This window comes from Streptopelia decaocto (genome assembly GCF_964273445.1).
Source record: "Streptopelia decaocto genome assembly, contig: HAP1_SCAFFOLD_58, whole genome shotgun sequence".
NCBI lineage: Eukaryota > Metazoa > Chordata > Aves > Columbiformes > Columbidae > Streptopelia > Streptopelia decaocto.
Window position 1 is genome coordinate 589,218 of NW_028115117.1, and position 15,793 is coordinate 605,010.

At 51.1% G+C, this 15,793-nt stretch overlaps 1 protein-coding gene across 1 annotated transcript; it reads right to left on the minus strand.

Moving 5' to 3' along the window:
- Positions 1 to 943: 943 nt before the first annotated feature.
- LOC309452921 (olfactory receptor 14A16-like) lies at positions 944 to 1,876 on the minus strand (the record flags this gene model as incomplete). The annotated part of the gene is made up of 1 exon (XM_082077577.1): positions 944 to 1,876. One exon carries the CDS (start codon positions 1,874 to 1,876, stop codon positions 944 to 946), a length of 933 nt encoding a protein of 310 aa, XP_081933703.1.
- Positions 1,877 to 15,793: the final 13,917 nt, after the last annotated feature.

Sequence of the window (15,793 nt, forward strand, 5' to 3'; positions counted from 1 at the left end):
GGTCCATGTCACCTCACGTACATGATGTGCATGCTCACATCTCATCTGTACAAGGCAAACATGGACTGCTGAACTATTCATTGAGTGTCCATCCATGGAGAGAAAACAGCCTCTGTGGGTTTGAGGCCAGTGCTGGAAATGGTGGTTGTGAGGGGCCAGTCCATGGTGATTGACCTGAGGCTCCTTCCATGGGGTGTCCAGTGCACAGGGGCACAGCCCAGCCCCTGCTCTGCTGGTCCTGCAGGTCTCTGGCAGGAGCCTGGCTGTGAGAGGACACTGCTGTGTGCCAGCCCTGCACACACACGCTGTGCAGCTGTACGCTGGGGTTTCATCTGTGGGTCACTTTCTTGAAAATGTTATTGAGAAAAACTTTGTAAGAAGATCTAAACCTTCAGTCCCTGCCCTGAGGAGATCACCTTTCTGTCTGGAAAGGCTGTTGTGAGGCCAGCTCTGTCACAGCAGTGCCCATTGCCTGTCCCTGCCTGCACTCACAGGACTGACACACAGCAGGATGGTGACCAAGCTGCCAGAGCACTCAGGCCTTGCACCAACACCAGGGATGAGAAGGAGAGTGTGGAGTGGAACCAGAACAGCTCTGGAAGAACAAGCGCTGCTGCTCCCTGGCAGGGCTGCCATGATGGACTCTTTTCCCTCCTCCCATGAACACAGGAACCATCCCTGGAGCTCTAAAAAATGTGCTTGCAGGAAGGATATAGTGATAAACAAGTCACTAAAGAGACTTTTATTGTGTTTAGAGACTAGGAGAGCACAGCTCCTCCTTTACACAGCCAACAGTTATAAAAGAAAAGCCAATAGTGAATTAGAAAGGGGATGACAACATTATCACAATAAGAAAACAACTAATAACAACAAAAAATCCAGTTGACAGGCTGGGCCTGTAATTAGCTACATTAAAAAGCCTATGTAGAAGCAGATGGGCAGGTTATTGCTTTACAAAACAGTAAAATATGAGTTTGCACAGGGCATCTTTGAGCTCCTGGTTCCTCATGCTGTAGATGAGGGGGTTCACTGCTGGAGGCACCACTGAGTACAGAACAGACACCACCAGGTCCAGGGATGGGGAAGAAATGGAGGGGGGCTTCAGGTGGGCAAACATGCCAGTGCTGATGAACAGAGAGACCACGACCAGGTGAGGGAGGCAGGTGGAAAAGGCTTTGTGCCGTCCCTGCTCAGAGGGGATCCTCAGCACGGCCATCAAGATCTGCACATAGGACACCACAATGAACACAAAACACCAGAGGTCAAAAAATACACTAACCACCATAAGCCCAAGTTCGCTGAGGTAGGAGTGTGAGCAGGAGAGCTTGAGGATCTGGGGGATTTCACAGAAGAACTGGCCCAGGGCATTGCCCTTGCACAGGGGCAGTGAAAATGTATTGGCCGTGTGCAGCAGAGCATTGAGAAACCCAGTGGCCCAGGCAGCTGCTGCCATGTGGACACAAGCTCTGCTGCCCAGGAGGGTCCCGTAGTGCAGGGGTTTGCAGATGGCAATGTAGCGGTCATACGACATGATGGTGAGAAGACAATACTCTGCTGAAGCTAAAAAGACAAACAGAAAGAGTTGTGTAGCACATCCTGTGTAGGAAATGACCTTAGTGTCCCACAGAGAGTTGGCCATGGACTTGGGGACAGTGGTGGAGATGGAGCCCAGGTCAAGGAGGGCGAGGTTGAGCAGGAAGAAGTACATGGGGGTGTGGAGGTGCTGGTCCCAGGCTATGGTGGTGATGATGAGGCCGTTGCCCAGGAGAGCAGCCAGGTAGATGCCCAGGAAGAGCCAGAAGTGCAAGAGCTGCAGCTCCCGTGTGTCTGTGAACGGCAGGAGGAGGAACTGGGTGATGGAGCTGCTGTTGGACATTTGCTTTTCCTGAGCATGGGGCACTGTCATGAGAAAAAAAAAAGACAGTGAGAATCCAGGGCAGAGTTCTCTGATAAAAATCAAACCAACTCCCATAGACCCTCCCCTGTCACACGCAGACACTCTTGTGTTTTTCTAGGAGTACCTGTTTCAGCACTGTGGCTGCAGCCCTGCTTGGGGCTGGAAAATGTGCAACCAAGAGCAGAGCCTCTGCCCATGGGCCGTCGATAAGTCAGCCCAGCTCTGCAGAAGTGGGGCCACGGGAACGGTGGAGGCTGTCCTGGTTCTGCTAACACAGAAGGGCTGTCAGCACTTGCTTTCCCAGTGATAGGGAACAGAGATGGTGAAGGCAGTTTAGGAGTTCCAGGTTTTTTTACATATCCCCCCATATTCACTGTAAAGTGTTGTTGGGTGTCAGGAACCCTCAGCATTTGTGCTGCACTCAGAGAGAACAGAGCAAGTCTTTGAGACCAGAGGGTGCCTGTGGGTCAGTGCAGAGTGAGGGCAGCTGCTCTGTCCCTCTGTCCTGCTCCAGCTGCCCTGGGCTGGCACCTTTCTGAGATGGGGGCTGATCACACTCCCATGTTACCCTGAAAAGCCACCAGGCACTGCTGAGAGCAGAGGGATCCACCTCAGACCGTGACAGGTCTCACCCTTTCCTAAGGTCTCAGCACACAACGTTTAGCCCAGGGCACACACAGCTCATTCCCCAGCCCCACAGACTGCATTGCCCACAGCCCACAGGTCAGAGCAAAGCTGGGACACGTGTGCCCATGGACACACCTGCAGGAAAGGACCCACAAGATCAGGCTGTGACTCTGCAGCTGAAACTGCCATCCCCAGAGAGCCTGACAGCAAGAACAAGATCCCAACAGCAGTGACCCAGAGCAGGGGAGCAAGAAGGAAAATGCGGTGAGGGGGGGTGTGAGAGAGGCCAGGGCAGAGGCAGCCGGGCACTCAGACAGCGTCCCCCTTCCCCAGCTGTGCAGCCACCTCCCAGACACCAACACTGCCGGGCAGCTGCTCTCAGCCCCTGTGCTCTGCAGAGGAACTGCAGCTCTGGCTGCACAGGAGCTGCTTCATGCCTTGGAGCCCCCGGCCCTGAGGGCAGAGGCTTTGCTGGGTGGGACAGGAGGCCAGGGGGCTGCTCACAGGAGGGATCTGACCTGCAGGGGGTCACAGGGACTTTTCTCTGTTCTCCCCCCCATAACCATTCCAGGTTCAGTTTCCTCTCATTTCTGATCATTTCCCTGCTGTCTGGAGATTCTCCCCCTGGGAGGTGTTTCCCTGTCCATGTCTCTTCCCTGTCAGTGCTCACAGACCATCCCACCCTCTGTGCCCTCCCCCTGGCCCTACAGATCCTGCCTGTTCACAGGGCACTGCCTGGGGGCATCTTCCTGTCTGCAGGCTGGAAACCAGGACAGGTCAGACTAAGGCTGACGGGTCCAGCCAAGGTGATGCAGGTGCTGTGCACAGGCAGAGGGGTGGGGAAGGGATGTCATGAGCCTTCTGGCAGATGTACTGATCACTCACAGTTGCAGTTCAGGAGTCTCAGTGACTTGTTTAAGCATGAGAGCTCATTTTCATTTTATCCTTTCCTGCACCCCCCACCCCTTGGGAGAGGAAACTGAAAAGACAGGCTCAGGAAAGCTCCTTATCTGCCTGCTAATCCTTACATTGATCTTGTCATTGGGGCATCGCCTTTAAAAAATTCTGGTGGTGATCTGGATGTGTGAGCAGCCCTGACCCACACAGCACCCTCTCCACAGCAGAAGCACCTTTCCTGCCTTTATTGGGGATGGTCCTTCCCCCCACAGCTTGTCCCCACAGCACCGTGGCGATCTCCCCCAGACAGGGACCCTGCTCTGCAGGACAGCCCTGGGCACCCCTGGGTGCTCCCCCTGCAGTCACCCTCAGCAGAAGTTGTCATCATTCCCTGTCCCTCTGACAGTGCAGCAGGGAAGCCCTGCTCTGGAGTGTGTTCTTCTCCTCTACAACAGAGATACTGTGAGAGAGACCTGACAGATCCTGTAAATCAAGGAATGTACCAGCCTAAGGTCTCCCTCCAGGAAATGCAGCTGCATTGTCTTACATGCAGAGACTTACCGTGTTAGGACTGTGAAGATTTGTCTCTCAATGAGCCCTCAGCAACCTACAACCCTGCATTGCATTTCCCCTCTCTCTGCCTGGCTCCTGTGCCCTCGGTGCTGCAGGCAGGGCCCTCAGCCCTGCTGCGTGTGCAGAGGAGCTGCTCCTGGGCAGAGCTGTCTCTCTGCAGCGCTGCCGCTGCCATGAGCTCCCTGTGTCCCAGGAGCCCAGCCCAGCTCAGCAGCACAGGAGCAGCCCATGATGTCCCTTTCTCTGTCCCCTCTGGGCTCCTTCAGGTGTCCCTGGGGCTCCAGGGGCACATCCTTTCAAACAACCTTAAGTAATCAGTCATGTTGATTCTCTCTCCTCTGAAGAGACACATCATTCTGTTCTTTGTATTAAACAATTAATTAGTATGAGAATCAACTTTTCTTGTCCCATCATTAGACAGGACACCAGGAATGTTACAGCAAAGGATCTAATTCCTCCAGGCCGGGGGAGGAATATCTTCAGTTGAATGAGTTCAGGCATTTTATTCTGGTTTTATACTCCCAGGTCTAGAGACACATTCATCAGTCTTTGGCCATGTCATGTCCATGCTCTGATTCAAAGCCTTTGCACACATGGGCTCTTGGACACTTGGTACCAGGTTTCTTGTGCAGGTCAGAGCTGGGCTGGTGCCACAGCTGGGGTGGCTCAGCCCAGATGTGAGGCAATGTCCTCAGCCAGGGACCTGACTGGGGAGCTGGAGCTGTCAGTGCTGCAGACAGAGCTGTGACACGGATGGAATGAACTGCCAGGCAGGGTGGCAGGAGTGAGTTCATCTGGTCTGCAAGGACAGCAGCCTCCAAGCACAGCAACAGTCCAGATCAAAGCTCAGTCCAGACCTGTAAGGCAATTCAAGGGCCCCATAATGAGCTGTTACTACTGCAGGAACAGGTAAAGGAGAAACAAAGACACTTTGTAGCTACTGATGAATTTAATAAGAGAAAGAGGTGAGAATCCCTGTGTCCTTTTGTCATCCCTCTTCACCAGCCATGTGTCCCAGGCCTCTGTGACCTGAGACAGGAATCTGCAGAACAACCAGCAGTGGATGGGGATCAAGTCAGGGGTCACTGCAACTAACACAATCCTCTCCAGTCTACGGGACAGCAGGGGCAGCATCCCAGGAGCTGGGACAGCAGGACCATGTCACAGTGAGGCCACTCTCCACCATCTTGGAAAGCTCATGGAGACTGGGGGGACTCCCTGACCACTGGCAGCTCTCACACAGTGTGTGCACTTTTCAAAATGGCCAATGGGTGAGCAGGGGAACTAAGGGCTGTGCCCCAGAGCATGTCCACTGGGACCCCATTTCTGGGTGTCTGGAAGAGAAGGTGACGGGGTTTGCCCAGGGCAGGTTGTTCCTGTCCATCCTCTTTTCTTTCTGTGATGAAAGGACAGGGTTGTGGACGTGGGGAGAACATTGATGGTCTGTTACCTGGAAGTCAGCAAGGCATTCAGTGTCATCCCCTGCAATATTCTCGTATCCAAGGTGGGATATTATGGTCTGTGTCAGTGAGTAAGTAAATGGGTAAAAAGCAATCTGGATGGCTGGGCTTGGAAATGTGCTGTAGAAAGGGAGAAACTTTCCAGTCATGAGGACAGTCCAGCACTGGAAGCTGTTTCCCAGGAGTGCGCACTCACTCTGTCCCAGAAAGAGACCAAGATGTGTTTGGATAAAGTCCTGAGCAATCTGGTCTGACCCTGCTGTGAGCAGGAGGTTGGTCAAGACACCTCCTGAGGTCCCTTTGAGCCTGAATGACGCTGTCCTTTCATCCCCTTCATGTTTTCAGTTAAGCAAAGCTCTCAGGTTCTCACTGAGCACATGAATCATTCACATGAGGTGCAGTGCTGCTTTGACAAGTAATCGTAAACAGTTTTGACCACATCTTTTGCATCCCTTTTCATTTGCCCCAACCCAGGGTCTTTTTCGCTGTCCTAATACCCTTGCAGAAGGAACACACCACCTTGTTTGTCCTTTCATAGCAGGTTGTTCAAGAGGTGTCAACATCCATGTACAGAGTCTGCACATCAGCCAGGCAGCAAAGCCACCGTTACAGAAATGGAGTCGAGACACTTGACCAGCTCTTTGAAGCCAGGAATCAGCGTGACATGTCTGCTGAGATTCCAGTGAACACCTAAATTTGAAGAGCAGGACATGTGAGTCCTCCTTGGGAATCCTGGCTCAAATTCTTACCCTTATGGTGCTTCAGGTTGTGAAGAGAATCAAAAGCAACTTTTTGGTGGAGTTAGTTTATTTTACATGTGTCACACAGGGCAGATGATGAGAGCTCGCAGCTCCAATCTCTGCTGCACTCTAAGGTTTGATACCCCATCCATAGGGATATATCTAAGTGGTTCTGATAAAGTGTGGTCTTGCAAAAGTCACCTTTTGTGTCCCCAGGTGCATGGACACTGCTCATGTGCCTCTGCAGAGAATGACAGAGGCTGAATCACTTTCTCAGGAGAAACTCCTTGCTGGAAAGATACAGCTACGGGGCTGGCTCAGCCAGGTTTTATTGCATTTCACTTGGTATCAGATTTGTATATATTGGATGCTTTTCGGTGGTAACACCTGCACAGATGATCACAAAAAGACGGCCATTTCATAAGAGATGGTTACAAAGGGCTTGTCATGAACAAGAAATCTCACCATGAGCTCTGGAGGGAGCGAGGAAGATTATAACAAGCACCAGGGAGAACCAAGAACCATGCTTGAGGCCTCTATTGAAGAGCAAGAGCCCCTGAGCAGCAGTGACAGGACACGTGTGGTGTGGGACAGGGGCAGGGGATGTGGGGTAGAAAAGGGTGATGGCTGATGAATTCAGCAAATCCTCACAACCATGTCTGAGCCACAAGTGGAATGTGGCTGATGTTTGTGGGTGGAGGGGGAATAGGAGGAAGATTTTTGGGGGTAGGGTTCCTTCGGAGTAATGATATATGGCAGTGTCATTTGCATGCTGTGGGCATGGCTGTGCCTGGGAGATGGGGAACGGCTGCTGCTGGGGTGGCTATGCGCAGTCATGGCCCATGAGCTGACCCTGCTCTGCTCCTCTCTTACACTGCCCACACTTGGATGGTCCTCAGGAATCATCCATCAACCTGGAGGAAGCACCAACCTCCTGGAGCATTGGCCCATTACAGAACAACAGGAGTGAAAGGTTTGTGAGACACATGGGGGTGCAGGAAGAGAGTGGTCTATGCGTAGCAGTAAGTGTGTTAAAGAAGAAGACCTAAAGACCATGGTCTGGTCATGCTAATGTGGAATAGACTGATATTTCTTTTTTTATTTTAGGGCAGCAGAAGAAGGAACGTGTGCATTTCAGTGCTGGGGCATGGATCCAAATTGAGGATTCAAGCAAGTTTGGGACTGGGACAACTCAGGTGATTGGTGACCATTGCCAGGTCTATGAAAGAAGCTGAATGGGTTTTGAGGACCTCACAGGCATTGCCAAATCCTCAGAAAACCAGAACCTTGTGGTTAAAGCAACAGCACTTGGCACCAAACCCACCTCCAAAACAAATACCCTCCCAGTGACCACAGGCAGAGCCTGAGAAATATAAGAAAGAAATTGTGTCCTTGGTCGGGTCCTGATGTCAGGGCTCAGCCATCGTGATGATAAACAGACATGAAGGGCTGACATGGTATCAGAGCCACCCCCACATCACCTTCCACACCTGTAACCAGTGTCTCCAAGTCTTTCCTTCACCAACCTCCAGGGACAGGGACCTCGACTGGTTGTTTCCTTCACAGCTGTGTCAGTGATGGCCCTTCATGGGGTCCCAAACACCCTCAGAAACTTGGGGTTTGCTTCTGCCTTTCACGTCATGAGAGGTTTGTTCATTCTTTCAGCGTCTGCAGTTCACGATCGTGGCAGCAGAGAGCTCATGAACATACAAAATGCTCTTACATGCTAATCCACTGTGCATCGTTTTCCTAAAGGCTTCAAGTCTGGTGTGGATGATTAGGGAGATTTCAGGAATAGCCAAACAGAGAGCATTTCCATAATAAACAGCAACAAAGCAGTATTTCTTCTGTTTCATTCCCTGCTCACCCTTCCCTCCCTTTCCAGAACAGGCGGTCTCAGCAGTCTCCTGTTCATATTGTTCTGGAGCGTCTCCTGATAAAGACTGAACATGTCAGAAAAGTGTGTAACTAAATCACCATGTGAGTGAGGAGACAGGCCAGGACACCTCAAGAGGAGTCACACTCCTCTGGACCAAGAGGTGGGTGTTCCTGGCAATCTCAGGTGCTGTGCACAGTGATACTTGTGTTCAGGGAGCTTGTCAAATGACCCATCTCCTGTTTTGCACAAACACCATCAACTGTTCTTTGGGGTTCCATGAAGACCTGTGGCACACACAAGGTCTTCAGGTCACTTCATGTTGGGAGAAACAACCCATGGGAAATAACCTGAATGCAGCACTGGGATGTGCTGTCTTGAACTGAGGTCCCCATGTCCATTCCTCATGATGTGGGACATCTCAGATGAGTGCAGAGCAGGTGACACACCACAGGGCTGAGGTGTCTCCCATCCTTGGGAGTGGCAACAGGAGGCCAGAGGGACACTGTGACTCCTGCCTCGGTGTGTAAAAGGGACAGACTCTGTCTCTGAGCATCCCTGGGTGCATAAGGAGCCCATGATGCCAGCTCAGATGTGGACATCCGACAGAACCTGACATTTCTGTGTGTGACTCCAGGAACAAACGCCACAGGCCCAGTGAGATTCATCTCAGCTGCCTTAACCAGGCTCTTTGCAAGTGCTCCTGTCTGCTACATCACCCTTGCCCGTGATTCCGGATTGTGCTCTCAAAAGTGCCATCAAAACCAGAATGGTTCCAGGGTCCTTAGAAACTGCAGACCTCAAACCCATCTTCAGGAAGAGCAGGAATAGGAACTGGGAGAATAACAGGCTGGCAACCCTACCTCCCTCCCTGGGAAGGGGATGGGACACATCCTCCTGCAGCCATTTCCAGGAGTGTGAAGGACAAGGAAGGAATTGCTGAACCCAAATGGACAGGGGAAAGAAAGGCATGTTGTGCACAGGGCATTTGCAAGGCTCAGCCATGGTCTCCTTCTGGCCAGAGTGGTGCTGATGGGGCTCAAGAAGTGGATGCTGGGTGGGAAGTTGGCTGAACCTTCAAGCCCAAATATCATCAGTGTTACAAAGTCCTGTGTGCAGCCAGTTACTGGTGTCATCCCTCAGTGACCAGCACTTGGACCAACACTATTGAACATCTTTGTTCTCCCCTTCTATGATTTAGAAGAGTGCAATTTCAGTGCTTTTGAGGATGATGCAAAGCTGGTTGGAGGCCTTGAGCAACCTCACCTGGTTCACCCTGCCCTGAGCAGGAGAGTGAGACAAGATGAGTGAGACAAGGGCTCTCTGCAAACCTGAGTTATTCTGTGATTTGCCTTGGAGAGATCTCTGGAGAGAGAATAGGCAGAAGAGTAAAAAAAAAAAAAAAAAAAAGCAGAAGAAGAGATATAGAAGGTGTTAATGTAAATAGAGCAGTTCCAGTGAGGAGTGCTTTTCACTCACATTGTTAGTAGGAAATATATTTGACAAATTTGAAGAAGGAGAGGAAGTGGGATGGGTGTCTACAGCCTGTGGGAAAGAGGGGCAGGTGTAGGAGTGTGTTACAGCCTTGGTCACGTCCTGGGTGCTAAGGAGGGGGATGGGTGTGTGTGGTTTTATGAGGTCAGTTGTGTCTCAGAAACTCATAATCCAGTCAGAATCCTGTGGCTGTGAAGGGGACAGTGAGGTCAGTTCTGTCTCTGGAGGTGACAGGCCAGCAGCAGGGACATGGCTGGGAAAGAACCTCGTGTCTGTCAGAGAAGCTGAAAGGCCAGCAGCACTCATGGGATTTAGAAGATCATGGTGAGGTTACTTCTCCCTGGTCAACTGGAAGACCAGAGGAAGCCTAACAGGTTGGGTTCCCTGCTTCATGGGCAGTTTCCGAGGTGGTGAAGCCTTCCCAAGTAGCGGGAAAAAGCACGAGAGAAAAAAAAAAAAACAAAACACCAAATGTAGGTTGGGAAGTGGAGACTGGATATCAGGAGGAAGAAATGTCACTGGAAGGGCAGTGCTGTGGTGCAAGAGGTGACTCAGAGGGAGCTGGATCAGCCCGTGGTTTGTGTTCCAAAGAGCAGCCAGTGAGGGAGCAGACACAGCAGTGAAGGTGCAGAAATGCTGGGGTGAGAGCAGGTGGTGACAAGGAGGCCATGAGGCCCCTGTGCTGGAAAGACAAGGTGTGTCCACACAGGCATCAGAGGTGCAGACAACAGCCACAGCCAAGGGGAGAAGGAGCTCATGTCTGGTGGGGCTTTCAGCCTCTTTCCATCCCGTTATCATCTCCACGACAGCCTGTCCTGTGCTGTGGCATCCCCTGCACCTCTGTCCCTGCAGGCTGGAGACATCCCCCCTGCTGCCCCACCTTGCTCTTGTCTGAGCATCTTCCTTCCTTTGCTGAGATCTCTCCATCCTCCCCAGCTGGTCCTTGAAGCACAAAGCCTTGGGCTGATGCAGACTCCCTCTGCTGACCTGCTCCACCACAGCACTGCCCTTCCATCACATTCCTTTCTGCTCATGTCCAGCCTGGACCTCCCCAGCTGCACTTTGGGCCATTCTTTCTTTCTCAAGCTCTTTCCCACTATGAAGAAACCTCCACCATCTCTGAAACCACCCTTCAAGCACTCTCAGGCTACTCCTGCACTGCTGCAGCCTCCCCAGCGCTGCTGGGCCAAAGCAGCCCAGGTCCCTCAGCACCCCACCCCATGTGCACAAGGTGCTGAACCTGCCTTGGCACAGCCCTGCACTCTCCAGTTCCTCCCTGCTGCTCCAAACTGGGAAGCCGCACACTGGCACACACCCGTGTGTGTGGGTCACACCAGTGCTGAACCGAATAGGATGAGAACTGCAGGTGTCTGGGTCCCCACGCTCCTCCTCATGCAGCCCCGTGTGCAGCTGCCTTGTTCATGGTGAGCGTGCACCACGGGCTGGTGTGGGGACCTTGTAGTGCCCAGGCCCTTCTCCTCAGGGTCACTGCTCAGCGTGTCAGGTCCTGCTCTGTCCTGATGGATGGGGTTATTGTTCTGCCCTGATCCAGAACTGCTCATTTCTCCTTGTACAAGTTCAGAGCTTTCTGATGGGCGAATACCAGATATTCAGAAGGTTTGGACTCTCCCATGACTGAAGCTCCATTTGCTCAGCTCTTAATGTTTGCCCACAGATGGTTTATTCTGATGAGGGTGTCTCTCCAAAGATAACATGCATGAGGAGTTACAGGACACTACAAATACCATCTCCTGGAGGAAATGTGGGGTCTTGGGGCCCTGCTACTCATAATGCCAGATGTCTGGAGTCAAACAGATAGGTCCACTTCAATTGGGAGAGCAGCAGGAATGTGTGGAGCTCTCTCCTGGGAACAGACAATGTCAGCTGAACATTGAGGAGTCAGCATGAGAGGGCAGAACAACATGCACAACGTTGTGGTGACTGGACATCAGCTACAGACTCACTGATGAGGAAGAGGAATTAGATGAGGCCTCCTTCAGACAAATGAAAGAAGCCTCGTGTTTCCAGGCTGTGTCCTCCTGGAAGACCTAAGATGTCCCAATATCTGCAAGGTACCAGCCATCCAGGAGGGTTTGGAGCTCATTGACAACATCTTCCTGACACAGGTAACTGAGGAGTCAGTGAGGTGAGGTGCCCTGTGGGACTTCACACTTACAAACCAGAAAGAGTTGGTCAGGATGGAACAGTCAGGGAGGGGAAAGTGGAGCTGAGGCTCCTGGGAGATGAGAACAAGGCCAAGAGCAGGATTTCAGGAGAGCAGGATTTGGCTGCTGAGGGACCTGCTTGGGTACTGTGGGATATGACCTTGATGTCTGCAGTGCTTTTCTCTCACATCTCCTTCCTCCTCTCTCCCACCTGCTGTCGTGCAGCATTTTTTACCGTTTCTCAAATACAATATCCCAGAGGTGCTGCCAACATCACTGAGTGGCTCAGATTTGGCAAGGAGTCCATCTTGGAGCATCTGAAATCGGCTCTGTCTGACATAAATCAAATTCCTGATCTTCTGTCAGCAACTCAATAAAGTCACCAGTCAATGAGCAGGTTCCTATGGGGAACTGTAATTGCAATGACATTCACTGGCCAGGTCAAGCTGCAGGTGCCAACAGCCCAAAGGATCTTGGGCCAACTGCTTAACAGAGCTGCCTGATGGGCCAACAAGGGTGATGCTCACCTGGATCTGGAACTGGAAAACAAGGAAGAGCTGGTGAGGGATGTGAACATCAGTGTCCACCTTGGCACAGTGGGGTCCCAGGCACCAGAGGGGAGGGAGGAAGTCCAGCAGCAGAGCACAGGCTGGAGGGCTCCAGAGGAGAAAACTGGGGGGATGGCCGGTGAGGTGATGACATGGAAGTAGGTCTGAAAAGTGAAGGAGCTCATGAAATCTGATCGGTCTTACAGCACAGCCTACTACAAGCACAGAAATGGTGTCTCCAAATACCCATGAGAAGAAGCATTTATCTTGAGAGGCTGCTTCTCTGAACTGATGGAGCTACAGGGCAGAAAGGCAGCACACAGGAGGTGGGAGCAGGGGAAGCTGCAAAGGAGGAATTTAGAAACCTTGTCCATGGATGTGGGGATGACGCCAAAGGTGCCCTGGACTTGATACCTGCACGGGAAGGGCAGCAAAACGAGCTGACACAGCTTCATTTGCAGTAAAAGAATAGACACGGTGAATATGGACCTGCTGCTGAACTTCATAAGAGTAGAATCAGACAGGACTGAGGTTCTTCATGGCTTCTTTGCCTCCATCTTCACCAGCAAGGTCTCCTGGGCCTTTGTTCCTGAAGGCAGGAGTCTGGAGAACACCCAGCAGTGGATGGGGCTCAAGTCAGTGGTGACCTGAGCACACTCAGACACCGTTACAGAACAGGAGATGGGTCACTTGACCAGCTCCCTGAACACAAGTATCGCTGTGCTGTGGCACCTGAGATTGCCAGGGACACCCACCTCTTGGTCCAGAGGAGTGTGACTCCTCTTGAGCTGTCCTGGATTATCTCCTCATTCAAGTGGTGATTTAGGCACCCACTTTTCTGACATATTCAGTCTTCTCAGGACGTGTTCCACATCCATATGAACAGGAGAGTGGTTATACCACGTGTTCTGGAAAGGAAGGGAAGGGTGAACAAGGACAAAAATATAATAGATTTGGCTTTACTTCTATTTATTATGGAAATGCTCTCTGTTTGGCTACTCCTGAAATCTCTCTAATCATCCACACCAGACTTGAAGCCTTTAGGAAAATGATGCACAGAGCTTGGCTCGTAAGGGCATTTTAGATGTTAGTGAGCCCTCTGCTGCCATGATCCTGAACTGCAGCTACTGAAAGAATGAACAAACCTCTCATGAAGTGAAAGGCAGAAGCAAACCCCAAGTTTCTGAGGGTGTTTGGACCCCATGAAGGGCCATCACTGACACAGCTGTGAGGGAAAAAACCAGTGCAGGTCCCTGTCCCTGGAGGCTGGTGAAGGAAAGACTTGGAGACGCTGGTTCCAGGTGGTGAGGAACATGTGGAGGTGGCTCTGATGCCATGTCAGCCCTTGATGCTTGTTCATCACCAGAATGGCTGAGCCCTGACCCCTGGGACCTGGTAGATTTTTCTCAAATGTTTTTCAAGGCTTTTCCTGTGGTCAGTGTGGGTATTTTGTGTTTTGGGGGTGGTGTTTATGTCAAGTGCTGTTGCTTTAACTGCAAGGCTCTGGTTTTCTGTGGAGTTGGAAGTGCCTGTGTGTTCCTCACAACTCATCCAGCTTCTTTCATTCACCTGGCAATGGTCACCAGTCACGTCAATGTCCCAGTCCCACATTTACTTGAATCCCCTATTTGGATCCATAGCCCATCACTCCAGGAGGTTCATGCATCTACCAGGCTCATGGATGATTCCTGAGGATCATCCAAGTGTGGGCAGTGTAAGAGAGGAGCAGAGCAGGGTCAGCTCTTGGGCCATGACTGAGCACAGCCACCACAGCAGCAGCCGTTCCCCATCTCCCAGGCACAGCCATGCCCACAGCATGCAAATGTCACTGCCATATAGGATTAGCCCAGAGAGGCCTTTCTTCCTTCCGTATTCCTAGGAAAATCTTCCTCCTGTTCCTTTTCCAACTGCAGATATCAACTGCTTTCCATTTCTGGGCTCAGACATGGCTGGAAGGGTTCACTGAAGCCATCAGCCATCTCATTGCTTCTCCCTGACATGCCCTGACCCTCTCCCACACCTACAATGGCCAATCACGGCTGCTCAGGGCCTGCTGCTCTTCAGAAGAGGCCTTGAGCTTCTTGGTTCTTCCTGGTGCTTATTATAAACTTGTCGCTCTCTCCATAGCTCATGGTGAGCTTTCTTGTCCATAACAGCCCTTTATGACCACGTATTACTAAATAGTTGTCTTTTTATTATGATTTGTGCAGAAAGGGCAGTCACAGGACAGCACCCAATATGTCAAAACTGATGCTGAGTGAAATGCCGTAAAGACCCGATGAGTTCCCCTGTGTCTGTGTCTCTCCTGGAAGGAGTCTGTCCTGAGAAGGGGATCCAGCTGCTGCCACTCTCTGCAGAGGCACATGAGCAGTGTCCATCACCTGGGGACACAAAGGGTGACGTTTGCCACACCACCCTTCATCTGAACCACATAGATGTGTGCTTGTGGATGAGGTATGGAGCCTTATAGTGCAAATACCTATTTAATTGTCATTGCCAGAGGGGCAACCACAGATGCACAATACTATTTTAGAGATATGTAAATGTAAATGTAAGCACATTAAACTCCTATTATTCTTTAAAAACTGACATTCCTAGACAAATTACACAAACACTTGAAGGATTATTGATGCCTTTTAACATGGTTATCCACAGAAGGCCCACCAGCTTTACATCTCTGGAGATGGGATGCAAGAGTTCAAGGGCAGGATGTTTTGGGCTCTGTGCTGGGATCTGGAAACTGAAAGGTGCTCCCATCTCCCAGTCCCCTGCCCTCCTCAGTGAGGGTGTGAGACATTCTGCAGAGAGGGCTGAACTCACAGCCATGACCAGTATCTTATGTCCAACTGCAGCCAATGGTGTCCTGCCAGCTCAGGATTGGAGCTTCCATTGCTGGAGGTGTTTAAAATATGTGGAGATGTGGTGCTTTGGGACATGGTTTAGTGGTGGTCTTGGCAGTGTTTGATTTACGGTTGGACTCCATGTTTTTAATGGTCTTTTCCAGCATAAATGATTCTCTGATTCTATTATTTGGGTTGAAAACATTTCAATTCCAGCACCTCCAGCTTCTCTCATAGGCTGCTGTTGTGTGGCACAACTGTCCTGGCTCTCCAGGCAGGTTGGGCACTGGGTTGGTGCCTATATTGGCAGTTTTCCCCTTCCTGGGGTAAAAGGCTGTTGAGGAGAGACAGTTGTAGAGATCTGGGTCACAGGAGTTTGCAGCAATCCTTTCAAAACCTGAGCAGGATGAGCTTTGGAGCCCAGGAAAAATGGAGATGCTCTGAAGGATGTTTGTGAACAGCGGTACTGTCACTAGTAACAGTAATAGGGAACTCTTTCTTCTCACTGGTTATTATGATGATGAACTAAAAGTCTTTGATTTCATTCCTAACAGTCATTCTTGCTTTTCAAAATATCTCCTATACCTCAGCAGTTGTGTCTTGAAAGAAGCTCTTAGAACAATGATTTCTCCCTACTGTGAGGTGGAGGTGGTGTAGGGGAATAGTTTCTTTTTTA